Below are 27,963 nucleotides of genomic sequence, written 5' to 3' on the forward strand. Positions count from 1 at the left end.
GTCCCGTGGAATCCAATTCAGCACTTACGAGTTGACAGTGGCAGAAGTAGACTAAACGACGCTACTTCTGAAACTGAATAGCACAATCACCTAGGCTGAAGTCGGGTGAACTGCATATTCTGGAAGCTTTTGCCATAATCTACCTGGCGATTGTTGTTAGTTTCGTTTAGCTTACTTAGACTATTTATTTTTTGTGTAAGACAATCGGAGTGCAGATTTGTCTCATTGCGCACAGCGAGAGGGTCATGCGTCTCTGCTGGAATGTCTAACCTGAGATAACATTGTGGAACACCTCGGGATCTGGCTACCAGGTCACCGCTGGCTACGATTGGATACTCTTGCCATCACCCAGTCTCGGAACCGGACCCATACCTATAAGGCTTCAACATGTCTGACCGGGTCTCCGTCGTGGAGTTTATGGACATAACCAATGAGGATTATAAAGCCCCCACAACCTCAATTTTCACTACTCGGATGACCAACTGTCGGAACACGGTGACCGCTTTGGAAGAGGTGAGTTAGTTTCGTGTAGCGTAGGCTACTATGTGAAAGCTCACTGACACCCATGGGAAAGAGTTGTATCTGGGGTGCGGCTGGGTGCGTCCACGCTGAAAGCAGGCATGTCTGTCTGTTTAACTGTCTTAAGCAATCCCGTTTAGGAATGGCTTGCAATCAGCTGTGGCTGCATAAGAGAGGAAAATTACTTCCTGCTTGTGAAATTGAGGTGTATCCCTCGCCCTTTAGGTAAACTCTTTGGATAAAGCACGAACTGCTCAATTGCGGTAATCCATCAATCCATCTGTTCTTGAATCAGTCTGTTCTCAAATTCGTTTACGTTTCAAAGTGGATTGGCATACTCGGCGAAGATCTCCAGTTTTGAGCAACTGGTGTGAAACGTTGATAGAACACTACTGCGAGTCTGTATGTCCAGGCGCCATTACTGTAAATGGATAGTTCCGAACAATATCATGTTTATTAATCTCACTATATAGTTGTGCGTTTAAAGTAGCAGCTGTTGAAACTGTACGTGCGTAAGTGCTGGAATTTTTGGCGTGATGGTCTTGAGTCGGACAAAAAACAGCTATCCACTCCAAGCACAGAAAAGGGTTTCGCTTAGACCTGCTGGTTTTACTTCTGCACTTCCAGTCATTGTGTGTAAGAAACTGTAGGGCACTTTAAGTCCAAAGTACAACTCGGATAACACCATGTGGTGTTAAGTGAACTTGTGCAAAAACAACACTTTCATGAAGTGGTAAAATATTGTTAATATTAAACTACTGCTTATTTATATTAGTCAGGAGTAGGATTAACAGCTTAATTTTACTTGAGGGGCAGCCAGGCATCCTGGGCATCTGGACATGGTTGGACTTGTTGGCATTCTCTTTGTGTTAAGTGACTTGAGGATAAAGGAAGTGACCACTGGAATCAACTGACTTCAGATGCTTTTTTTCTTTGCAGCTCTGCCTGAAGTAGCTATTACAACATCAGCACAGATCTGTCTCAACAACCCCCCCCCCCCCCACACACACACACACACACACACACAAGGAAGTCCCGTTATAATAATAAAATGTGGTCATTTAGATGTAAAGCAGTCGTATATCTGGTTGCAGACAGGTCAGGCTGCTAAGCCATGCACCAGGCAGTTTGTTGTGAGCTCCCTGCCCAGCACACTCTCTGTGTAAACAGAGAGACAGAGCTGTGTGGTGTGGGCTTGAGAGACATGACACAGAGACTGGGAATGATGTGGCTTTGGACCTTGTCACATGACAAGCTGCTGCTTAGCATCACCAGTATCATCATTCTCTCTCTCTGTCTCTCTCTCTCACAGACACACACACACACACACACACACACACACACACACACACACACACACACAGTCTCACACACAGTCACACACCACACACACAGTCAAACACATACATCACTTATTATCTTATGATGAAGGAGTATCATAGCTGATAGCTGTTTTTCCTACTCAGTGCATGTTCCAACCACAGACACATAAAACATGTATTTGCAGGCTCTCTCTCTCTCTCTCTCTCTCTCTCTCTCTCTCTCTCTCTTTGACTTATAACACACAAACACACAAATGTGCACACAAATACCTAGTGGATACTTAAACCCCAGCAGGAACTCCCACTTCCAGTCCTACGGGTCAGCTCAGCTGTCTCTTTGGCTTCCTGCTGAGGCCTGCCTTTGAAGCTCTCTCTCTCTCTCTCTCTCTCTCTCTCTCTCTCTCTCTCTCTCTCTCTCTCTTTCTCTCTTTCTCTCTCTCCCTCCCTCCCTCCCTTTAATCTGAGCAGAACATGGGAATTGTGGGATATCTCCTCAGGGCAAGGGTCGGCAGGTTTCCCAGCATGCTCTCTGGCAGTCCGTTCCTTTACTCTTGTCTCAGCCTGTACCTCTGCACTGACTGTAGGGTTCCTGTCCCAACCTGTATGATTGTCTCGCTCTGTTTCTCTCTCAATGTATCTTTGTCTCTCCCTCTCTTTCTCTCTCTCTCTCTCCCTCCGTCTCCCTCTCTGTCTCTTTCTCTATCTGTTACTGTTTGTGTGCATTGACCTTTTTCTTTGTCATTATGGAGACCACATCAATTTTCACATGGCCCATTTATCACCTGTGAGAGTTGTTTTGAAGTCTGTGTTTGTGTTTTCATAGCTCTTTCAATGTAGAAAAAGCTCCTATCCCATATCAACAACACATGGGACCTTGGTCCTGCAAGTCAGTTTGATTAGTTTGTCAGATTATCAGTCTCTCACACTGTCAGTGAATCATTCAGTCACTAATGATGTCAGTTGTGACAATCACTGATAGAGATCTGCTCTTGAACAAACAGAAGGTAAGTGGACGTCCAGTCTCAAAACTCAGAAATACTGTCCGTCTGTTTGACACAGACATGCAGGAAGCAGGTGACAGATAGCGAGTCTGATTTATTCATGCTGCATATTGGTAAAAGGGTGTGATTTCATAGCCCTGCCTATCTAGCCTTTCTATCAGTTCTTCCCAACACTGCTGTGTATCTGAGATTAGATGACTGATTTATCAGAATAACAGAATGACCAGATGAAGGATTCAATGACTGTGCGTGAGACTGAAAAACGGATATATCATTAAGATGTTTTCTGTAAAAACAGTTTTGTTTTAAGCTGTTCTGTTTTATTCTGGACTGTGTACTTCTAAGACATACTACACATGTTCACACAGCTGTTGGGTGTGTGTTTGGGAGAGTTCCACAGTGAGGAGTTCCACAGGAAAATTAAATGGAAACAGTGCAGTTAACAGTTAAGCACCTCTGCATTCGTCAAGTGAAATGTGTTTTGGTGCGATTGATGATGTACAAGGATGTGCACAGACCACACAGTTCACACCTTGGTTCACACACTGTAAAGTCACATGCACAACAGGTGTGGGAAGAAAGACGTTTTGGAAATGTCATCATTGGAAAACTTGCGCATGTTATCAATTACATTACATTACATCACATTTAGTCAATAATTGCTCCAAGCTGACCATGTCTTACTCCATTTCCTCTTTGTTGTGGATGAGAGAGAATGGCACTAACTTTAGTCTGTGTGTCTGTGTGGGAAGTCACTGAGGACTTATCAGAGGGAACAACAGCTGGGCTTTTCCCATGCAGTTGTTTCCACGGTAACTGACTGGGCGCCCCACCCCGCCTGGCCGTGTTTTGATAGTAGCTGCGAGCTAGCAAGCAAAAAGTTAAATCCCCTGATAGAGAGAATTCCCATACAGTGAATCAGAATACGGGAGAAGATTAGAGAGGGTTTTTGACAGAGCGGTGGGTCTATAGAGGTGGGAGTGCCAGTGAGACAGAGAATAGACTGTTTGTGTGTGTCTGCGTGTATGAGTGGGTGGGTGCCTGGATGTTGTTTTAAAGTGATCACACGTGATATGTTATGGGAAATGATTTGTTTGTGGGTATTTTATGCACCTTCTAATAGACCTGTCACCTATTTTTACCATTACACAGATTATTTGAATACGAGGGACTGTTATGGAAGTATATATCATTGGGGGGGGGGGGGGGGGGGGGTGATATCCAAGTCAGTTTCATCTTTTCCCCTCTGTTATCTTTCAGTGATGATGTGTCTTTGTTTTCTCTCTCTCTCTGTCCGTCTGTCATCCTGTCAGGCTTTGGATGTGGACCGAGGTGTTCTGCACAAGATCAAGAAGTCAGTCAAGTCCATCAGCAGCTCTGGTCTGAGTAAGTGCCAGGAAATGACTCTGCTTCACCACTTACCAGACTCACACACAAACACACACACACACACACACACACACACACACAGCATTATTAGGATGCTGAATACTCCATTTTGAGTCACTGTTTTGGGTCCAAAAGGGGCACCACTCATCTGATTTGGTTAACCAGTCTGTGAGCAATACAGACTGTCGCTGAGTCAGTAAGCTAGGCAGCCAGCTAGTTTTTCTGTCACAAAAACAGTATATATGTTTTCTTGAAAGCAGCCAGTGCTGTAAGATGTGTTACAGTATTACAATGCTGCTATAGATGCAGAATAGTGTTGCCATCTAATTTCATCAAATTTTTTACCAGTCATTTGCTAAAGACGGTCTGTGATAGTTTTTTTTTTTTTGAAAATGATATATTTTTTATCATAAGTTACAGACTGAATAACAGACTCAGAATACAATAATTAGAATATCAAAAAATTGGAATAGTATCTACAGTGCCTATTAAAAGTATTCACACCCTACTTTTCTACAAAGAAATGTTAATTAATAAAAAATATATCATGCAAAACAAGCAATTGCGTATATATTCACCCCCCTTGAAGTGACTGACCTAAATCCACAGCGGTCCAGCCAATTGGTGCTAATTGTCTCACAATTAGTGAAATGGAGATTGCCTGAGTACAGTAAATGTGTGTATAGTCCGGCAGCCAAATCCCATAATTTAGTTTTTTTTTTTTGCTGTTTCTTGCTGTCAAGGGGTAAGTCAATAAGATTAGAGAGGTTGCCCGATGATATCCCTTGGGCAATTCTCGATATTCAGCCTTTCTTGTCCAATGTGTTGAATATAAGGCGAGGCACCACAGGTGAATAGGGTAAAAATATTAACTAGCAGATATCACTATGAAACTTCCCCAGTTGATTACTTACATTAATATGGAAAAAAATATTAAGTTATCTGTAATATAAAGTTTAAATATGCAAATTAAGCATAATCTAAATAAATATGTGCTGATTTGCATTAACTAAAAAAAACTAAATCGCCAGGTTCAAAATGACTTTTTTATTGTGTTGACATATTAGGTGAAAAGTCTTTTACACAGGGAATTTTAGATATCTCTTTTATTTATTTCGTAAATCAGAAAATACTGCCAATAGCCAAAAAAACTTTTCGCCATGTTTTTAGGAATAAAATGTCATATAAAAAGGCTAGGAATAACATATCAACAAACCCCTCTGTAGAAGCCTTTTAAATATAGTTAGGTATAAGACTGGAAACTTTGGTGTATGTAGGTGCTTCTGAAGTGCAGATTTCATTCTCAGAGTGGGAGAGGAAACTAATCCATGGGTGCTACGTGCTAGCATCTCTCACTAGCACGTCTCTAGGTGTGGATAGAGGTTTACCAGAGACTTTTATTTCTAATGAGGGGTCAGTCACAACACTCAAAAAATCCTCCATAGTATGACAGTTGTGTACACATATCCCGCCCCTTTCATGTGGTGTGATCTCACTGCTGGAGCAAGGTTGGTCTTGCGCACGCCGAAATAGATGCCCGATAAGTGCCCAAAAAGTGCTACAATATGGCTGCTGAGTGGAAGGACTTGCCTAAAAGGACTTTGGGTTTACTTACTGCACAGCTATGTAAATGACTACTGTTAGCCTAAACTGCCCTCTTTTAGCTGATTTCTACAGGGTGTCTGTTCTACTGTTCTAATATGTATAAAATATACATTTATTTTTATTCTTTATTGCAGTAGTAGTCTATGCTCAGAGCCTAAACTCGTCATTCAAAAAGAGAATATTAATTTTTAAGTATTGAAATATTGGAACCTAAAATGAAGGAATACTTCAGTTGGAAATTCAACTGCCATTTGAAGAAAGATTCATTGATTCGTTACTAAGCCCAACCAGTCTACCAGAAAATGTCAAACTTGCACCAAACGACATTTTGGAGATGATCAGATGTGGCTGCAAGAGTGAAAATCCTTGTAGCTCTAACAGATGCAGTTGCCAGGTTAATGGTGCCTTGCACAATATTCTCTGCCTGTTTTAGAGTAGGATGAGCCAGAACTGGACAATTATCAGAACTAATACTAGGAAAAGTGTACATATTCAGAATTATTACAGGCAATATCTGAAATTATAAATTCATTATTTGACATAGAAAAGGGTTACATTTTCCCAATTTGAATGCATGAAGTATTGTCTGAATAACTATCACACTGCAAACTGTATTTTAGTACATTCTATTTGAGTTGATTATTTGCTTTTTCTATTTTTTTTCTTCATGATTTCGGCACATAGGGCTTTAATGGTTAATGTGTGTCACTGGGCAGCCTCCTAAATATTAAAGAGCCACCCAAAGTCAACAAGTCTAAGCAAAAATGAATAAATAAATAACCCACAAAACCAGGTCTGACCCATGGCTCCCGGACTGGCATTATCTGAAATATAGAAATTCATTAATTCACTTAGTAAAGGGTTAAATTATCCAAATTTGAATGTACTGTCTGAAAAACTATCACACAGAACACTGTATTTTAGTACATTTTAATTGAGTTGATTTGCATTTAATATGAGTATGCCTACTCATCTTGAAATTAGAGGTATATCCTATTTCATGATTTTGGCACATTGGGCTTTTACATATTTAAACATTAAATTACAGAAAACTTGTAATACAAATTTCCTGTGTAAAAGACGTTTCATCTAATATGTAAACACAATGAAAAAGTAGTTTTGAAACCGGCTTCATCTAATGTTCAGATTTTTGCAAACTTTATGCAAATCAGCACATATTTAATTAGATTGTGCCTAATTTGCATATTCAAACATTACATTTCAGATAACTTGTAATACATTTTTGTCCATATTAATGTAAGTAATCAACTGGGGAAGTTTCATAGTGATATCTGCTAGTTAATTTTGTTACCCTATTCACCTGTAGTGTCTCACCTTGTATTCAATACATTGAACAAGAAAAGGTTAATATACAAAATTGCCCAAGGGATATCACTGGGCACCCTCCTAAATCTTAAATAGATACCCTTGGTCTACAAGATTCTGCAAAAAAAAAAAAACTTTAACCGACAAAACCAGGTCTGACCCCATGGCTGCCGGACTATATAGTAAAGTAATATAAAGACACCTGTGTCTAGAAGGTCCAATGATTGGTCGATCAGTACTCCTGGCTATAATTCCACCATGAAGACTAACACTCAGAACATTTCAAATACAAAAACATTTGGAAGTCACTGAACATCCCCTGGAGTTCAGTGAAGTCCGTCATTAAGGAACGTAAGGAATATGGCAAACGTGCAGATGTTGCCTAGAGCAGGCCGTCACCACAAACTGAATCACCATTCGAGAAGAATAATGGTGGGGGAGGCCATCAAGGCACCTATGACAACTCTGAACAAGTTAAAAGCTTCAGCAGCTGAAATGGGATAAACTGCATACAACAACTTATGCGTAGAACCACTTCATCATTGGTTTGCACTGTTTGCAGACGTTTTCTGTAAAGTACCTTCACAATGATCTATTACGTTTATCCACTTACAAATCCCCTTTGACACCGAGCCGTACTTTCACTATTAAAAATAGCTGAATGCAGCCAGTCTCGTTCCCAATCCCTCGAAGTGATCTTGGCAGTGGTTCACTCACTCTACTAATGGAGTTACGACTAATGATTTTTGGACTGCTCTAGGAGAATTGTGTGACTTCAATACATTTCAGGAGATATTGAGAGATGATCAGGAGAGAGAAGAATGTCCATGAAATAGACGGGGTCTGTAGAGACAGAACACAGGTGAAAAGAAAAGGAGGAGGCGGAGAAAAACGGTCGCTCCACATTCCGCTCATTCTACCGACCCGCAAGAGGACGTGTCTGGACAGGCCTCTCTCCCCTCACATCTCTGCTGCTCTCAGCATCTAGTCAGCTAGCTTTTCATCTATTCTATTCGACTCACCCCCAACTCTGTCAGTTATCTCCTACACCTTCCCTTCTCAACCTTGCGTTCTCTTTCTCTCTCTCTCTTTCTTTTACAGAATCTTTTTTTCTTTTCTCCTAAATCCCACTACGGTCTGCCCAAAGCCCTTGGGGCCTTCCACTGTAATCCAGAACAAGGTTCATCAGCCTCAAGCCAGCTATTTACACACGTCATTCTCAGGAAATGACGAGTAACTACTCTGTATACACCTGCAAATCTGTTGTAAATGCTGTGTTCACTTATCATTCCAAGAGAGGGGGGACCAGACACTGCACGTTTTTGACACATCTGTACACAGGCAGCTGACTAAAGTCCTACACTCAGTGTGTGTAATGACACCCCAGGCTAAGCTAATAATGTAGCCTACAACTGTAACAACAAGTGAACAAGTTGCTTTCCTTTTTTGGCCTGTCTAGGTAGTGGGAAGTCATAGTGCTTGTGTATGTCTAATCTCCAATGTTCAAAGCTTTTAGGTTGTAGAGATGCTTGTACTGAAACAAATGTCCCACGTGTAGTCTATGTACAGTATGCAAGATTGCTGCCATGCTGCAGGCTTCTGTTTATCTTGTGACTCCCATCACGCTCTGGCGCAACTGGCCTCTAGTTTCAGTTCCAGATTTTAATGTGCTCTCCTGTGGTTCTCCACAGCCAGACCCTTTGTGTTCTGGCTGGGTTACTAGGTCGCGGTCCCTTAAGCTTTGACCCTGAGCAGCCTAGTGCTAGCAGAACAATTTACACATTCCACAGATTAGAAAGTGCCCTGGGGCATTAGTGAAAGATTTTGCAACGAGGGCTTGTGGTGTGTAGGTGGATGTGTGGCCATTGTGGTTTATCGTTTCATGCCCTTTGCTGTTTGTTCAAGCACAGTTTTAGCCCTGAGGTAAACAATGGTCCGAGCGTCACAGAATTTCCATTCGTTTTATTACAGGATGAGGTGGTCATAGTGAACGATTTCCTATTTTTACTTCACTTCATGTTTTTTTTAAATGGCCTGTTTTCTCACAAATATTCAGTGCAGAATACTCATCTGACCAGCCTCTTGGCTCGTATTCTAAATTTAAATAGTGTTGATTTCTTGAATTTCCCCTGGGGATCAATAAAGTATCTATCTATCTATCTATCTATCTATGTTTTGTAGACACCCGTCGCCCAAAATACGTTTTCCACAATTCCTTAAATATTGTCCTATCTAAGAGTATGGTCTGACTGTGGCTATGATCGGCGCTAGGAAGACTAAGGTTGTTAATTTCCAAAGCAAACACACACACACACTGACAACAGATTCTGTGCTGTGCTCTCACAATGAAATATAAAGTAAGTAAACTTGGTGTAAAGATGCAATAGATGTTATCTGATGCAGTTGTGTGGATGGAAAGAAACGTGAGGTTATATTACTACATCTATTTCTACATATTACTACATGTATTAGTCTATCACTTCATCTCTCCTGCAGGTCTTTGTTAGTGTGCTGCTTGATCCAGTGTCTCTCCTAGTTGACACAAAGCTCCTAATGCCACTGTGTGATTGTGTGTCGTTGCAGCACATGTGGAGAATGAGGAGCAGTATATCCAGGCGCTGGAGAAGTTTGGGGAGAACTGTGTGTACAGGGATGACCCCGATGTCGGTTCGGCCTTCCTCAAGTTTGCTGTGTTCACAAAAGAGCTCACCGCCCTCTTCAAAAACCTGGTATGAGGTTACTGTTGGCTGAACTTCACTTCTCATTTCCCCCCCTTGTTCTCATTTTCTCTCTCCATTGGCCGATTGCTTTCACTTGTTAGGTCTCACATGGTTTGTATCTCTAGATCTTACCTATTATCACTTCTCCAGATTCTTGTATATCTTTCATTGTCGTCAAAGATGCCTAGCAGAGAGCTCTTAGGACAAAAGAGCTTGTTGTTCGATGAGGCTATTTGATCATTCAAGAACCTGCTAATTTGTCCTGAGCACAATGCAACATGCAAAAAAATAGGGATCTTGTTTTTCCATTTTACTGACTCATGTGGAATCCTCACACCATCATCAATGTGCTATGTGCTTTACCTACTGAACAAAATGCTTTGTAATCTTCCTGTCACTATGTATTTAACTGTGGTAGCTGAGGTCTGTTTTAGACTGTGAGGTTTATATTACCAACCTCAAAGTTTATTTTTATAGTTTAGTGAGGAGAGCTAAGGGGCTGGGGTGTAATCTCACCCAAGCCTTTAATGTAGCACAGTGGTGAGGAAGTCTACCGTTTTTAGACTTCATGCTAGCATGTTTGCTTCCGTCTGATATTGCATATTCAAGCATGGTGAAGGAAAGCATGGGGTGCTTTGTCAGCTGAAGTCACAGTCTATGCCTTTCTCTGTTTGCAGCTGCAGAATATGAACAACATCATCACGTTCCCATTGGACAGTCTGCTTAAGGGAGACTTGAAGGGCGTGAAGGGGGTATGTGGCTTAGCTGTGTGTTTCGCTTGTTTTCCTCTCATCATCTCATGTTATTTTCAGGACAAATGAATAGTGAAATAGTTCAAGCACCTTACGTACATGGCTAAATACAACCTCTTATGTTCTTATTTATCACCCCCCTGCTTCTGGCTCCATGTAATATTTATGGTCTCTTTTTATGTGTGGTTTTCACAGGACTTGAAAAAGCCTTTCGATAAAGCCTGGAAGGACTATGATACAAAAGTGTAAGACATAATGGTTTTTCTTCTGCTTCTTCTTGTACAGCGAGCAGTCAAACACTTTGGTCTAGACAAGTTTCAGTTCAGAGTCTATTGACAAGGCAAATAAGCTGATGGTGGTTTATACTTCAGTTTAAAGACTACGGTAGTTGCCAGTGTAGTGTTCACTGTTCAGGGCATTAGACTAGAACAAGCAATTCATATGGTTTAACTAAGGAAACACCATCATGTAGTAAGTTAGATTTATACTGTATGCTGTATGTTACCTAATAGCAATGTGACTCATAAACAACAATATTTGAGTTCTACAAAATGCTTTTGTCCCCTAGCTAAAGCTTACTTTAATTAGTCTAATGAAATGGAAAAAGCACACTCACTCACACCTTTACCTAGACCCTCTTGGATGATTGTAGTGGCACTATAACAAGTCCACGGTTATCAGGTAGAGGGCCAGGCCTTGTATAAATACTCATTCTGACCGTCAGCGGGATTTAAAAAAGGGCTTTGTTTCGGTCTCTGACATCCCTTTTATCCACAGGGTTTCAAAACAAGAAGCCGATAGTTGGCTGAGTCTCAGATGCATGTTTAGCCTCTTTTATGTGTGTGGGAATGTGAAGTGGCTTGACCTATGACTTCATGTTTCAGGAATGTGCTCTGTGCTTTATTGACTCATGTTGAAAACTGTAATGTTGCCATAGAAAATCAGAGAGGTTTAAAGCCGCTCTGTTGGATATTGTTCAAAAGAGGGTCCTTAAAACAGCTTTTGTGTAGCTCTTGACTTTCAACATCTCAACATGAAGTTTGACCCTCCAACTCTTTGACCCCTCACATAGCAACAAGATTGAGAAGGAGAAACGGGAGCATGCAAAGCAGCACGGGATGATCCGAACGGAGTTCAGCGGAGGAGAGATCGCCGAGGAAATGGAAAAGGAGAGACGCCTTTTCCAATTGCAGATGTGCGAGGTACTGATCAAGCCTGCAGTACAGCTTCCAGCCACTAGGGGCAGAATTGCCCTGCTGATTGATTTCCTTCTGTGTCAATGAACCATAGCAGGGTGTGGGAGATAGCACCATTAGACACCATTGCCAAAAAGTATAACCTTAGCTACCCCCCAATGATACAGTCATGAAGTGAAAAAGGTAAAGTATTTATAAACCACAATGATACAGTTCCTTATGTTACCATTTGCTATTTGATTTGTCTGTATCTCAGTATCTTCTCAAAGTGAATGAAATCAAAGTGAAGAAAGGTGTGGATCTTCTCCAGAACCTTATCAAGTATTTCCATGCTCAGTGCAAGTAAGTCACAGTGTTCCTTTCCATCCTCTTGTACTGTATGTCTTCATCATTGTGTGTTATTAGGGAATGCTTATGGACCCTTTCAAGAGAGTTCCATTATCAGCATCATAGTTGGCCCCACAAGACTTCCTTTTTAACATTCCATATGTTATCTTAATGCAGAGGAAGTAGATTGGGGCCCAAATAGAACGTTCAAGCATTGTTTTTGTTTTTATTGTTGAAAGGGTCTATAGATCATTTATGATGTATGATTGCACCTCATAAGTGTAATTACAATGAGAATGTTTATCTTTAATGTCACAGCTTCTTCCAAGATGGTCTGAAGGTGGTGGAGAGCCTCAAACCTACCATGGAGAAACTCTCTACAGACCTTTCAGCAGTAAGTCGGGTGATCGTATTGTTCAATGCTAAAAAGAGCAACAATGTCAATGGGATTTTTTTATAAGCTGTTAGGGCTAATGACAACAACTTATGATTTGCTCTGTGACAGATCAAGTAGAGCCAGGATGGGTAGAGGAAACAGTATACCTGGCCTATAGACCTGATTTACATTTACATTTACATTTACAACATGACCTTTTGCAGAATCCTTTACTTGTAAAAAGGGTTCTTAACAAACAAATTCACAGTATAGTCACAAGGAATGCAGTGGAATTAAATTGGTATGTCCTTTTTGATTGGATTTTGTTTTATGTCAGAGGAGATCATAGGAGACTTGGAGAGATGCTATAGTAAATGGCCTTTTGAAAGTACAGAGTCTACTCATGGCCATATATAGTACTCACTCTAAAACCTCATGTGGGAAACACAATCTGAAATTAGTCTGCGGTCGACCCAGCAGGCTTTGCCAACACAGATAAGGGAACTTAAAGGTGCCAAGAAGTGCATGGGTTCTCCCTGTGGAAGTAGTGAAAATATCAAAGTAGTCAAGGAGTCAAAGAATATGTGTATTATGCATAGTGGAGTGTCTATGTTGTGCTTCTATACTTTCTTTGCAGATCATGTGTTAGGCAGGCAGTGACAGGCATTACAACTATCGTTGTCTGAGGGTCCCAGCAAGCAAGAAGTAAATTCACAGTGTTCTATGGGAACAAAAATGAAATGTCAGCCATTGCCATGGCTTCTTCTGCTTCTTCTTTTTTGGCTTGTAGAGCGAGCAGTTCTTGCCATGCCACAAGGTGTGCACCACACAGCATGTGTGAATGTGTATCTTGTGATTTGCTCTGTGACAGATGAAGCAGGGCCAGGATGGGGAGAGGAAACAGTTGGCACAGCTCCGGGACGCACTCAAGTCCTCCCTGCAGGCAGATGCGAAGGAGGTGAGTGGCGTTTTTTCAGAAGACGTTGGAAAAATGAGTAATGTCTTTCTAAAATGTTTCCAGTTGTTCACTTATGTTATCGGGTTGGCTCTTTTACCAGGATGCCCAATCCAAACAGAATCCTGGCTACAGTCTTCATCAGCTCCAGGGGAACAAAGCCCATGGGACAGAACGTTCTGGAATGCTGTACAAGAGAAGTGAAGGGTAGGTGGGCCTTTGTTGAATCATGAGTTATAACTGTGTGGTATCCATTGCCAGGAAGGGAGATAATGTTGACACACACACACACACATATGCACACACACACATATGCACACACACACACACACACACACACACACACACACACACACACACACACACACACACACAAACACGCACACACTGATCAGTTCTCTCACTAATCGGCTGCTTGTTGTCCAGTCTGCGAAGGGTCTGGCAGAAGAGGAAATGTTCGGTGCGGAACGGGTTCCTCACCATATCTCACGGAACGGTAAGAACACATTCAAAGTGAGGAGTACTATGCATTCTCTAGCTTCTCTCACCCATCTATCTGATCTATCTGTTGATCTATAATATACCATCTCACACCTTTATGCACCTAGCTTCCTTAATCTTATCACATGTTTTTTTTAACAACCATTCTAATGTAGGCAAACAGCCCACCCGCCAAATTGAACCTGCTGACCTGTCAGGTGAAGCACAACCCAGATGAGAAGAGGAGCTTTGACCTAATCTCACGTGAGATTCCCTTCTTTACACATATTTCACCCAGCCATAGACCTCTGAAGTTCACTTACAAAAAGGAGCCAAAGCTGCCATATGATGCCATAAGAAAAATCGCAAGTACCCTGATCTCCTTATATGGGCAAAGATTTTATGTAGGCGATCTTCAGAGGTCTACTTCACCAAAGAAACATGGATTACCAAAGCTTCCACACAAGCCTAGTCAGAGTGAAGCTGCTTCTCTGGTAAAATATCAGGTGGCTGAAGCCATCATCTCCATTTGAATGGACCCGTATCAATGTCTGTAAAGCAGAAGAAGCATATGAAGTCCAACGATGATACTTCCATGATGTTTCCCATCAATTCCTGTATTGGGTCTGCTATTTAGTTAAAGGTTGTATCAGCGATGGTGGGGTAACGTCACTTCTGTTGACGTTAAAACAAAACAGAGAGCTAGCTCGCTACTTTTTCCCCCACCCTCCCGTGCAATTGAAACTCTCCTGAACGCGCATCTCGTCGGTTATTGGTTGGAACACTTTATTTTGCCTTTAAGACACTTGTTGTTAGCAATTGTTTTTGTGTGCAGATCTCAGAGCCTAGGCTGCCTATAGAGACGCATTTTTTTGACGGCCTGCTTATGGGGCGGGCAGCTAGCGGATCGTTAGGGAAGATTAGATGAATGTGATCATTTATGTTTGGGCCTTTTTTGGGCCTGCAATCGCTGATACAACCTTTAACACTGTTGTTCTCTCCTCTCGTTTGTCACCCAGATGACAGAACATATCACTTCCAGGCAGAGGATGAGGGAGAGTGTCAGATGTAAGTGGCCTTGAATCATGTTCATAGAGCATGTGTTCTATGTTCTATATTCTGTGTTCTGTTTTTTACCATTTGCATTGTGTGTTTCTTTTCTTTCTTTTGTTCTTTTTTTCTTCTTTTCTTTCTTCTTTCTATCTGTTTTTACGGCATACAGTCATAAAAACCCTTCTAGGGACAAGTGTCATAAATTAGCATTAGCTATAAACACCATGATACTTGCATCAGATAGCTGTTTTCAGTTATGTGTATACTGCATCTGTCCCTATCAAATAAACTCTAGTAATAATAAGTAAGGGATAATGGATGACACGGTGGTCTGTTTACAGAAGTTAATGCACGGTCGAGGTTGTAAAACGGCCCCGACACGAAGCAGTTTAAACCTCGTAAGTGCATTAACTTCTGTGAACAGACCACCGTGGAGTCCATTATCCCGCTTATTCCACTGTTGCCACTTGCGTTGTGTTCATTTCCTGTTACAATTTAAATGTTTTAATCGCTACAACTTGTCTTGTTTGTAGAACTACTTTCTTCCAACACATATCAACTAATTTCTTAACTTGCAGGGCAAACTGCTGTTACTAGTTCTAAATGGATGGTTGCTACGGCCAAAGGCCAGTCGTTAGTTCTATCCAAAGATTCTAGAACAGAGCTCTGTTCTAGAATCTTTAGAGCTCTGTTCTAGAATCTTTGGTTCTATCTCTCCCGTTGTCAAGCGGGCATATCCCAAGATTTTGATGAACTTTAGCTTGGAAACATCGCTATTTTACTTAGCCTGCTGTCATCCATCTAGCTAAAAGCCACCTCCGTCATATGCTACAATGTTGCCATGTTCTGAACGTCTGCATTTTACAGCTCGGATGCAACGTGACAGTTCATTTAAACTTCACAACGAGTTCGGCGAATTAATATACAAGTGTGATACGGCCCACAAAATGGATCTTCTTCATAGGTGTGCAGATAACATACGGTTAATGGTCGTTCTAAATTACGTAGGACAATGGGAAATTCAACCAAGCAGTGGAATAATAATATGATAACAATGTTGACCTCTAATTATGCTATAGTAAGATTGAGACAGGGATCTGGTAGTTCACCTGTTTATCACCATTAATAACTATATTATTTTAAGCATATGCACTGACATGTCAAATTCTGACATAATCATATGCGTCCCGTCATAGATATTGATAATGAAATTATCAATGAAACTGTGAAAACAGACAATGATCAAACAAATGATGGTTTCATGATACAGTGATTGATTGATTTCATAGATGGATTGATTGATGGACATTATGATTGTTTTGTGTCTGTAGTTGGATCTCAGTGCTACAGAACAGTAAGGAAGAGGCTTTGAACAACGCTTTCAAAGGTGACCCTGAGGAGAGTGGCGAGAACAACATCGTCCAAGAGCTGACCCGCGCCATCGTTGAGGAGGTCAAAAGGATGAGCGGCAACAGCGAATGTTGTGACTGCGGAGCGGCGGGTGAGAAACTCTTCAGGGTTTACCAGGAAGAAAACAACACTGTTTTGGTTTCCTAGGTCAACTGCTAGAGAATAATGATAGTTATGGGTGCTGGGGATGCCTTTGTAATAATTGAAGTAGGTCGCTTTGGATAAAAGCGTAAGTCAAATTAATAAGCATGGAGGGAAATGGTAACACACCTGTTATTATCAACAGCCAGGGGCCATAGTGAATGATGGTGTGTTGTTTTGTTTCTATTTCAAGCCACAAGGCCCCCTGGGGAAATAGGCGTTGTGTTTGATTTGTCTCATTGTCTCATCATTACTGTAGCCATTAGTGTTGACAGGCAGGTTCGACGGGGTTTTTCCAGCGAGAGGATACCGTAACTAGCCTGTCATGACTATGATCAATCGTGAGTTGGGCTGCTTGTAAGGTCAAATGAAGAGGTGATGATATAATAGCAGGACCTTCCCTGGATGTTTGTTTGTGTCTCAGAAGCGTTTCAGTGTCAGTTCGGATTCAGTTTCAGTTTCAGGGTAAAGTTTTTCAGGGTAAATATGTCTGTCTGTCTCTCAGCCTTTCTCCCCCTAAGATAGAGAGGAAACTGCAACACCTTGATAGATTATACTGGTACAGGTGCTTCTTTTGTGCAGGACAACTTCAGAGTAACATAAAAGAAAGTTTATTTATAACAAGCTTGTAGCAGGAAACAGCAAGTTGGGTGTCCTGACTAATATTTCAGATAGTTAACAAGGTTACTCAGTGGGTCACCACTTCCTGCTTCGAGCTCATTATAAATATGCTGTGCTTTCTACATCAGAGTTACTCTGATGAAAGTCTGACTGACCAAAACGTTGGTTTATAAATAAACCGGAGCAAGCAGTGTTGCACTTTCCGTTACTCTGAAGCCTTTCTCTTTCGAACCTCTAGAAGATTATTTTTTCTTTATGCCATTTGACACCCCATAGGCGTGCTTAAAGTACCTGTTCCTTAAAGTACCTGACACTCCTTTCGGGTGTCAAAGGTGAAATCGCCATAATTACGCTGAAGAAGGGACGTCTGTGGGGCGATTAAAAAAGTGTAAAAAAGAACTCTGAGAGCTATCCTTTATCCTTTAGCACTTAGGTGAGAATATACTAAGGTGTTAAGGGTGTTAAGTCCGGTTATTAATGTGCAAAGTATCAATTCAGTCTGGGACTTGATGTATTGACCTGTATTGATGTATTCCCCTAAAGATCCAACCTGGCTCTCCACCAATCTTGGAGTGTTAATCTGTATTGAATGTTCTGGAATTCATCGGGAGATGGGGGTCCACTACTCCAGAATCCAATCTCTGACATTAGACGTCCTTGGGACCTCGGAACTTTTGGTGAGACTAGAATCATGCTTGTAAAATCTTTGTGGAATTTTTTCATGAGTTTCATTATGAGTGTGGGAAATCAACTAAAGAGTCCTGCACTGCTAGTAAAGCTGTTTCTTGTAACAAACTACTCTGGCCACCCCTCAGCTGGCTAAGAATATTGGGAATGCTGTCTTCAACGAGGTCATGGAGGCTAATCTGTCAGCAGAAGATGTCTCCAAACCCAAGCCCTCCAGTGACATGTGAGTGACATGACAAGCCACACTCATGATATTTCATTTGAATCAAGTCGGCATTACAATTTGAATAGTCTACAATGCATTTATTATGCTTTATTCCTCGTCTGTAGGCTATACTAGTTATGTCTACTAGGCTTGTGCAAAATTCCAGAATTGAATTGAAACTGGCTCTAAAATTCCAATTCAATTCTTGAATTTCACTTGCATTTCAATTGAGGTAGCAAACAGGAAGCAGAATTGCAATTCGAATTGTGCACAACCCTGATGTCTACTAGTATAGATATAGTAGTTATGCATGAAAAATGGATTTTAATGCATATTATCTATTCATAAAAGGAATAAGTACCTTATATTTAGCTATGAACAATTTACTGTAGGCCTACTACTTTCATGTCTGTGGCCCTGTGTACGTGTTGCAATTTGTAAACGTATTACTTATATTTGTTTCTGAATGGAAATATGTTGGTTTTTAATCATACCACAGATGGCACACTGGATTGGAAAAATGTCTTGTGAATGTTATTTGCTCTTCTATTGTGGCATGCAGGCAGACAAGGAAAGACTACATCACGGCCAAGTACACGGAGAAGCGATTCGCTCAGCGCAAATTCGCCGACGCCACGTCCAGACAGCACGCCCTGCGGGAGGCCGTGCGGATCCGCGATATCCTCACCCTGCTACAGGTCTTCGCTGAGGGAGTTGACCTAATGGAGGCCATCCCCCCAGGCCAACATGAGCATGTGAGTGAGAACCCCATCCCCCCAGGCCAACATGAGCATGTGAGTGAGAACCCCATCCCACACAGTTGATGACTCCATATCTGGGCTGGGTAGGGGCCAGGTTTGCGTCATCTGCTGGAATGTTATACATTTATGTTTAGCTATGGCCTTTTGGATGAAATTGTACCCACTGGGTTACAAAGGGACTTTGGATGGTTTCCTGTAAATTTCTGAGCTAGTATTTTAAGTGTAAGTTCTTAAGTGTGAGTTCTTATGAAGCACAGTGTGTCTGCTCTTGAGGTAAAATATGGAGAATTATTTTGGTGAAAAGAATGGGGGATTGAGTTCTAATCAGTTTTCACAGCTGCAATGATACACACACACACCGCATCAATGCATTTGAAACTGACTGAACAGCCTTCTATTTGCCCCTTGTTATGGAATCTCTCTCCTGACCCTCCAGGAGCCTGGCGAGACGGCACTGCACTTGGCCGTGCGGACGGTGGACAGGAACTCCCTCCACATCGTGGACTTCCTGGCACAGAACAGGTAAACTACGGCAGCCAAAAAGGGTCATGTGTATGAGGAGGGTTTAACATTATGCAACATCAGGCTATGTTGTCACTTACTGTGACAAGGAAAGGATGGAGGATATATGCGAGGGAAATGAAGTGGAATTTAAATGAGGTCGATATGAAATGATAACAGAACTTTGAATGAACCTTTGGTCTGCTGTTGACAGCCATGAGATTTTATTGCACTGCTAGTATATTTTGGCACTGGGGTTATGTACTGTATGGGTCTGCAGTGCACACACATTGTCATATACAACATTCTAGATCATGCTCATGTTTAAACTGTGCTATAAGTTAAGTACTGTCTGCGCTGTTCTGGGTTTATGAATTTGTTTGTATGTGTTTTTTAATACGGATGTATGTATGTGTTTGTAATATGGATGTTTGTATGTAATATGGATGTATGTATGTGTTTGTAATATGGATGTTTGTATGTGTTTTTTAATACGGATGTATGTATGTGTTTGTAATATGGATGTTTGTATGTAATATGGATGTTTGTGTGTGTTTTAAATATGGATGTTTGTGTGTGTTTTTAATATGGGTGTTTGTGTGTGTTTTAAATATGGATATTTGTATGTGATTTAATGTGGATATTTGTGTTTTTAGGGTGTTTGTGTTTTTAATATGGGTGTTTGTATGTGTTTGTAATATGGATATTTGTATGTGTTTTTAATATGGGTGTTTATATGTGTTTGTAATATGGATATTTGTATGTGTTTTTAATATGGGTGTTTGTATGTGTTTGTAATATGGATATTTGTATGTGTTTTGAATATGGGTGTTTGTATGTGTCTTTAATATGGATATTTGTGTGTGTTTTTATTGTGGATGTTTGCATGTGTTTTGTGCAGTGTGAGCCTGGACAAGCAGACGGGCAAAGGGAGCACAGCTCTGCACTACTGCTGCCTGACGGACAACAGTGAATGTCTGAAACTGCTGCTAAGGGGGAAGGCTTCTGTCGCTACAGGTAGACAGACATCTGAGTGTTGAGAAGTAAACCATAATGATGATGAACTCCAACAAAGTCAAACAGAGAGGAGTGTTCACTAAGCAGTGTCAATGCAAGTGTCAGACTGCATTAACGGAGAAGAACATCCGCTAACAGATCGAAATTCTATGAAAACAAGCAGTATAGCATTATTGTTTATAGTTACTGCTAATACACTGCACATACTTATATTTAATTTATACTACTCTAAACCACCTTCTGAAAACAACTGTATACTACTGTCTACGCTGCACTATATCTTTTGTCCTGTCTATGCACCAACTACTTTTTATATCACATTGCACTTTTCTGCTTTTTTGCACTTCTGGTTAGACACAAACTGCATTTCATTGTCTCTGTACTTGTACTCTGCACAATGACAATAAAGTTGAATCTAATCTAATCTAATTGAATGAACTCACGACTGCAATCTCTTCTGCTCCTTTAGCCAACGAAGCAGGGGAGACTCCTCTGGACCTGGCCAGGCGTCTCAGACACACTCAGTGTGAGGAGCTGGTAGGTACTTGGGGATCAATAAAGTATCTATCTATCTATCTATCTATCTATCTATCTATCTATCTATCTATCTATCTATCTATCTACTTCTCCTCAGAAGAGTGCTGGGAGTGGAGTGCAGCAGTCGAGTGCTGCAAATGCTGCAGGGTCAGCAGCATCACATAAACTGGTATTAGGAGACTACAGCTGTGAGAATGATGGACATGAGGAAGAATTCTTTGTCATATATTGTTGCTGTAAGGCACTAGTCTGTTACATTGGAAGGTTATGAAAGTGGCATATCATGTTGACTACTGTGTGTTGATTGCATGGACAGTGAGGGGTATATCAGTTGCTCAGCCAGCAAAAGTGATGCAGAAGCCTTTTACCTCTGTCATCCTCGCTGTCAACACTGACCTCAACCTACCCCCCTCCCCCACCCCCCCCCCCCCCCCCCAATCTGACGACCTGTTTTTTCCCTCTACTGTGATTGACAGCTGACACAGGTACAGACAGGCAAGTTTAACGTCCACGTGCACGTGGAGTATGAGTGGAGGCTCCACAACAACGACCTGGACGAGAGCGACGAGGAGATGGAGGAGAAGGTGAGGCGCCAGGCGGAGTAGAAAACAAATAGAAACACCAACACTAACAACACCGCTCCATTTCACCTGCACTTCCAACCATAGTATACAGTAGTCCTCCACAATGCAAAGGCCATTGTGTTTATCAGAGGGAAACAATGGCCAAAGATGGAGGAATAGAGATCTATTCTTCCTCGATTCTCAGACAGCTGTGAACTTGTTTCATGGTGTAAATGGTTCCCATTGGTTCACAGTGTGCACCTCAAACACCTTCCTTGCTCCCAAAGGTGATGTAATTGTACAATTGAATCACTTTTAGGAGGAAAGAAGACAGTGTTTGGATTTCCTTTATTATCCGGCGCCTGTTGGAATACCGTATATAGATGTGTGTGTGCGCTTTCCCACATTACACCTCAAAGGCCTTAGCGTTAGACCTTTAAGCGTTTGTACTTGCTTGTGGTCTGCAGCCCATCCCTCAGGGCCGGCGAGAGGAACGCCCAGTCAGCTGTTTCATCCCGGGAAGCGGCCCCATGCAGCCGAACATGGCCTGTCTGGCCCGTGACGCCGCGTCGCTTGTGGCCAGCAGGGAGCGCCAGCGAGGCTACAACCCCAGCATGGTCTCCAACGAGACGTACGGCACCATGTTGGACCTGGCCTCCCCCCCGCCCAGTGCGCCAAGCCTGCCGGGCGGCCTCGCGGTCCCAGCGGTCCCAGCGGTCCCAGCGGTCCCAGTGCCCCCACTCCCGCCACGCAACCCTGCCAAAGGTAAGGAAGGCACCGCTCAGGTTAACGCCCACAACTGGACACCAGCCACCGTGGAGGTGATGGGTTCATCACCATCAATTGATGGAATGATGGATTCATCATTCGTTCTGAGACGGCAAGCTTCATGTTGTTCTAAACCAGTGTTTCTCAAACTTTTTTAGACGAAGGACCACTTAACCAATAAAAAAGAAACGCACGGTCCACCTAGCTAAAAAAAAAAATTGTAGACCTACTTCAACAGTATATTAGCCTACACAATAAGCCTTCTCACTGAACCACCTTGCTTATTGTCTTTGCACTTTGCTTATTGTGTCAGAGGATTCATATGATTTAAACGGGCATATCTTACATAGACAGTGTTGCAGAACTGTTTGGATTTACATACAAGTTGATTCAATATTGCAAACAACTCATCTATATTATATTTTACCACGTCTGCTCGCGCACCACTTGGGATAGCTTGCGGACCACACTTTGAGAAAGACTGTTCTAAACATTACAAGACTGACTGAAGAACAGTAATGTGACGTCCAGGAAGATGCTGTGCTCCAGTGTGCTGCTGTTGTTGGGCGTTATTTCATGTGTTTCTATGCGTATGTTGCTAAATGGCTGGTTGGTTGGTTTGACTGGTTGTTGGTTGGTTTGCTTGTGGTGCTGCAGGAGCAGGAGCAGGAGCAGGAGCTCCAGGTTGGACGCCCAATTCCATGGAGTCCACTGGGAGACAGAGGTCTGCCTCAGACCCCTACAACCCAGAGACATACATCCCTATGAATGGTGAGGGCCTCCAACAGCATTCTCAGTCTCACAGACGGCTCCTCAGTGAAAAAATGCACTCAGTAACAGCATTTGAGGATTTGATATTTCATTTTTTATCTATATGTTATATTTCATTTTAGACCCTGGGCTTTTGTGACAGGGTATAGTTTTACTCATTTACTTGTTGTTAGTTGAAGTTGGGTGTGTTGTTTTAGGGGGCGTGGTGGAATATGGATTACTCAGCATGGCCTTTGGCATTGACATGTGAAGTAGCGTTGCCCATAGTTCTATCTATCTATCTATCTATCTATCTATCTATCTATCTATCGAAGTTCTCCAAATCTCTCCCTCGCTCGCTCCCACAGTTGTTCCTCCGCCGGCTCCACCTCCTCCCGTCTCCAAGAGAACAGCTACGGCGAACAAGGGCAAAACCCTCCCGTTGCCTCCTGTTCCAGGCGCCCCACCGCTGCCCTCCCTCCCCCACGGGCCTCCTCGCTTGCCCCCAGCGCCCACTCTGCCCCCAGCACCCCCCTACAAGCCCACCCCACCCCCCCCACCGGTCCACCGGGCTTCAGGGCCCAAATCACCAAGCGGGTATGTGGGGTCATGGATGTGTGTGTGTGTGGTTGGAAGTTGTCTGTTTTGGGTTTCATTACATTATCATGACATTATGTCATCCTGTAACTGTATTTATAAGTTAGTATTTGTTGTTTACATGGGTTGGTTTGTTTGTATTTTCTAACAGTGAATTTGTAGAACTCCAGATATTCCTGACCAAAACCCAAAAGACCACATCTGTAGCATACCAGCAGCATTCATGTAAAAAGAAATCAGACAACCTATTGACTCAAACGCACTGTTAATGACACTGTCAGTGACAAACCTTCGTAGTTTGAAAGGGGGTAATCATAAATAAAGCTTCTATATTTACTTTTATACTGTACTGTACATCCCAACTTTAAATAATATCTGTTCAATTTGATATACATATCAAAGATTACATTCAATTTATAAACTTCCAAACATGAACAACAGCAGTTTCCATAAAATTAATTCGGGTCACTTTCACTTTTTCTAAGGTTTTCAGCTATCCATACGCAATTTAATGTTGTTATATGGAAAGCTGGATCTGCTCCAATGCTGTGGTAAAGTATAACCACCAGTAGAAATAGGAAATCCCCACTTCCTCCTTCTGGAAAGTAGTCCAATCTTTGAAAGAACTAACAATGCCCCCACCCCCAACTATTGTTTGCATGTTTGACTCCAAACACAATGCTAACAAAACTGACAGTTTTATTGCAAACAAGTGTATCAGTTTTATCTGGTTCTTCATTTTTTGGTCTATTGTCCACTTACATAAAAGCGGCCATTGTAAAAGCATTTTGAGTCAATGGGTTTTCTATTTTTACCTAAATACAAAGATACAATTTTGAATTGCAGTAATGGGCCATTGGGATTAAATTGGAAAAGCTTTGCCTGGAAAACTGGATATGAGGACATTCTTGTGATGCTTGCTATAGGTAGTGTAACTGGGCTTTTGTTTTTTTTGCAGCAATTTAGATGCCAGTGTCACCAAAGGGACAGCCAGGCGTCCCCCACCTTTAGACAGAGGTATTAACAAATAAATATTTTAGAGTAATTACATATCGCACAGTGAATTACATGTCTGAACCGTCTATATTGATACTTGTTACATCTAAATGTATTACAGTTTTTCTCAGTCGCTTTGGTGCTTTTCTCAGATCAGAATGAAAATTCTCATAACTATTAGTTCAACCTCCACAACATTGAGTCATTTGTGCACATCATAGTAGCAATTTTTCTCTGAAGAAATTGCAACTGCTTTTGTATCAGTTGCTTTGTCATGTCAGTCAAAATGAACTATACTTATGGATGCTGAATAGTCGTTCCCAATACAACTAATAGTCTTCATTTCATTGCTTGAGTCATTTACAAAATTGGTGAACTAGTTATCAAATTCTGTCACAATGCTGTAGAATTGCAAAGAGCATATACAGTAAAACTATGAAACGTACATATTCAGTGTCTTGTACTCACGGGCAGCTTAGCCAGTAGGCCATGGCTAAAGTGCCCTTGAGCAAGGCACCTAACCCCTCACTGCTCCCGAGCGCCGCTGTTGTTGCAGGCAGCTCACTGCGCCAGGATTAGTGTGTGCTTCACCTCACTGTGTGCAGTGTGTTTCACTAATTCACGGATTGGGATAAATGCAGAGACCAAATTTCCCTCACGGGATCAAAAGAGTATATATACTTACTACTATACATACATACTACAGCAATTTGTAACTTTACTGTAGTTTTCAAATGGCTGTACAAGTACTGTATAATGCTGCATTTTCAGGTAGTGTCATCGAGTTCTGACCTTTTTTTGCATGGGAAAACACTGAGAGCTAACTGTCGTAATGAAAACATGACAAAGCCATTTCACTATCTTGTTCATAAACGATGGTGTAAAGACTTCTCATTTTGATGACACTGGCCGTTTCATTGACATAAATACTTGCTTTTGAGGAATGGACTATCCATTTTGAGCAAGTGATGTGCTTTTGCAGGTTATCCACTAGGATTTGCAGTTTGCACTAATTGTTTTGAGAAATTCAGAACTGCTGTGCAAATGTTAATAGTGATGTGAGAAAAGCACCAAAGCGATTGAGAAAAACTGTAATATTAACCAATATTTAATATTGTAAACCAAAATGGTGACATCTGTATTGCTGATGTGATCTCCTGTTGATGTGTGTAGCCAAGGATATCCCAGCTCTGCCGCCCAACACAGAGCCACTGCCCTCCTCTCCCCCAACCCCAAAACCCAGGAAAGTCCACACAGTGAGTACACCCTCTGAAATGAACACTTGTGTTACTGTTGTACTGAGTTCTTTGCCACACCCACCTGTAAGAGCTGGATACTGGAACGTATCCTGTCCAGTCAGCCACGCATGACATTTATGTCGTGTAATCATATTCTGTACCATCAATTATTAGTCAAAGTTTTACATACCTCTGTGTGTGTGTGTGTGTGTGTGTGTGTGTGTGTGTGTGTGTGTGTGTGTGTGTGTGTGTGTGTGTGTGTGTGTGTGTGTACAGAAACATAAGACTCGGAGAGTAAAAGCCATCTACAACTGCAAGGCTGATAATCCTGACGAGCTCACATTCAATGAGGGAGAGGTGATCGTGGTGGATGGAGAGGAGGACCAGGAGTGGTGGGTGAGTAAGAGCAAACTCAAGACACAGAGTGTATGTTACCAGTGGGGTATACTACGGAGCACGTTAGACATATAGGCTATCTAGACATATCGAGGGCGGCTACACAAAGCCTCGACTCAGGGCCAGGGGTATAAGTTGAATGATACTACGATAGCAGTTATGTGATATATTTATCAAACTAGGCTTTCAGCTCAGATCTGTGTGCGTTCTCGGTGTTAGGATGATGTTGGCCAATCGTGAAACGTGAGGACACACAAGACCGCCTATGTTAAAAAACAATTACTTCCGCATTGATGAGCGATAGTGTAATCTACACTGCAGTCATTTTTAGTGTCTAGCCTATAACATCAAATAAATCGATTGTCATCAGATGTTGTATGGTATGCACGTCCATAGTGGCATATTTGCACGCACAACACTATTAAAGCGCATACGAGATCCAAAATGTTTGTAGAGACGGAGCTCCACCTGTAAGATATATGACAGAATCCTACACTGACGAATTACTGATGAGACACCGATCCTGCCTGGGGATTTTTTCTCTCAATTTCTCAAGCACACATACATAAGAAAATCACTCACAACACTGTAAGGATAGAAATACTATTATGAGATCTTAGATCCTCCACTAGATTTCAGATTTGAGGCAGGCTACTGGCAGTGTGTCACAGTGTGCACAAGTGGAAGTGATGCAGTGAGATGTTATGGTAAGAGTGTGTGCCATGGAGGTAGTGGAAAAAAAGTGAACAAAGATATTCACTTTGATACAAAGATATTACCAGTGTAAGAATGGAATAAATGTGTCTGATATAAAACACAAAAGAATAAACAGAAATAGAAATTAACTCTACAGGTTCTTCTCCCTCAGGTTGGCCATATTGACGGGGACCCCAACCGCAGAGGAGCATTCCCCGTCACGTTCGTCCACGTCATCTCGGAGTGATCACCTCACAGTATCAACGTCGCAGGATTTTATACGTGGATTGGAAGCGTGGGAGAGAGGGAAAGAGAAGACAAGAAACAGAGATAGAGATGTCCAAAAGACACCATTGTGTTCTCACAGAGGATAAGACATTTTTGCCTCTCCACCGTAAGAATTGGCATCTTACAGAGATCATCATTCTACTTTATACAAAAACGTGTTCAGCAGCAGAATGTCTGTTTTCTATGTACCGGTACTTTGGTCGAAGAAACGGCCACCTGCTTTCAATTGAAGTGACAGCCTGATGGATATTTATACCCCCATGACACATGCAGACTAAAACAAGATGAGCATAAACACTGTAATGGAACTAAATATTACATCCTGTAGACAGCCATGTTTCTAGTCTTTTCCTACCCGTTCAGGGCAACATCTGTAAATCAGTACTGATATACTGGTCATGAAAATCTTGGATGCAAACACAGGTCAACAAGTGGGACAGTGGCATATTCCTTGATTTGCAGTTGATTGATATAGTGTTCTTCTATCTGCAACACATCCCATTTTAGAATACTTTTGAGATTTTGACCGAAGTTGCAGAGCAGCTGTAGTATTTGTACATTATTGTATTGCCTTAAAAACTGCACCTAAAAAGACAATTATTTTGGTTTGTGTGAATCGCTTGTATTCTTCAGGGACAGGATCATTAAACTCATTAGTTAGTAATAAGTAAGCATTGACTTTGACTGAATGTCTTATAAATATATTTCACTACAGCTCCCAAAATGCATCATTAGCAGATCACAGGTTCCCTTAAAACCCCCTAAAAAAT

The 27,963-nt window shown here is 41.7% G+C and overlaps 1 protein-coding gene across 4 annotated transcripts; it reads left to right on the plus strand.

Moving 5' to 3' along the window:
• On the plus strand, positions 1-27,871 carry asap2b (ArfGAP with SH3 domain, ankyrin repeat and PH domain 2b). Of its 4 annotated transcripts, none has more exons than XM_042095655.1 (28): positions 1-513; positions 4,156-4,228; positions 9,746-9,891; positions 10,560-10,634; positions 10,830-10,879; positions 11,707-11,836; positions 12,087-12,172; positions 12,476-12,551; positions 13,405-13,491; positions 13,592-13,695; positions 13,915-13,984; positions 14,145-14,232; positions 14,988-15,036; positions 16,353-16,522; positions 17,737-17,870; positions 18,009-18,103; positions 18,648-18,840; positions 19,283-19,368; positions 20,249-20,364; positions 20,834-20,901; positions 21,378-21,485; positions 21,932-22,230; positions 22,885-23,003; positions 23,351-23,579; positions 24,538-24,596; positions 25,749-25,831; positions 26,090-26,209; positions 27,078-27,871. In XM_042095655.1, the coding sequence occupies exons 1-28, from the start codon at positions 388-390 to the stop codon at positions 27,150-27,152; spliced, it is 3,114 nt and encodes a 1,037-aa protein (XP_041951589.1). In that variant the 5' UTR covers positions 1-387; the 3' UTR covers positions 27,153-27,871. The 4 variants fall into 4 exon arrangements, with proteins under 4 accessions (XP_041951589.1, XP_041951590.1, XP_041951593.1 ...); XM_042095656.1 differs by having other exon boundaries at positions 21,932-22,229; positions 22,890-23,003; XM_042095659.1 differs by having other exon boundaries at positions 21,932-22,229; positions 22,902-23,003.
• The last annotated feature ends 92 nt before the right edge of the window (positions 27,872-27,963 follow it).

This window comes from Alosa sapidissima, chromosome 6 (genome assembly GCF_018492685.1).
Source record: "Alosa sapidissima isolate fAloSap1 chromosome 6, fAloSap1.pri, whole genome shotgun sequence".
Lineage (NCBI taxonomy): Eukaryota > Metazoa > Chordata > Actinopteri > Clupeiformes > Clupeidae > Alosa > Alosa sapidissima.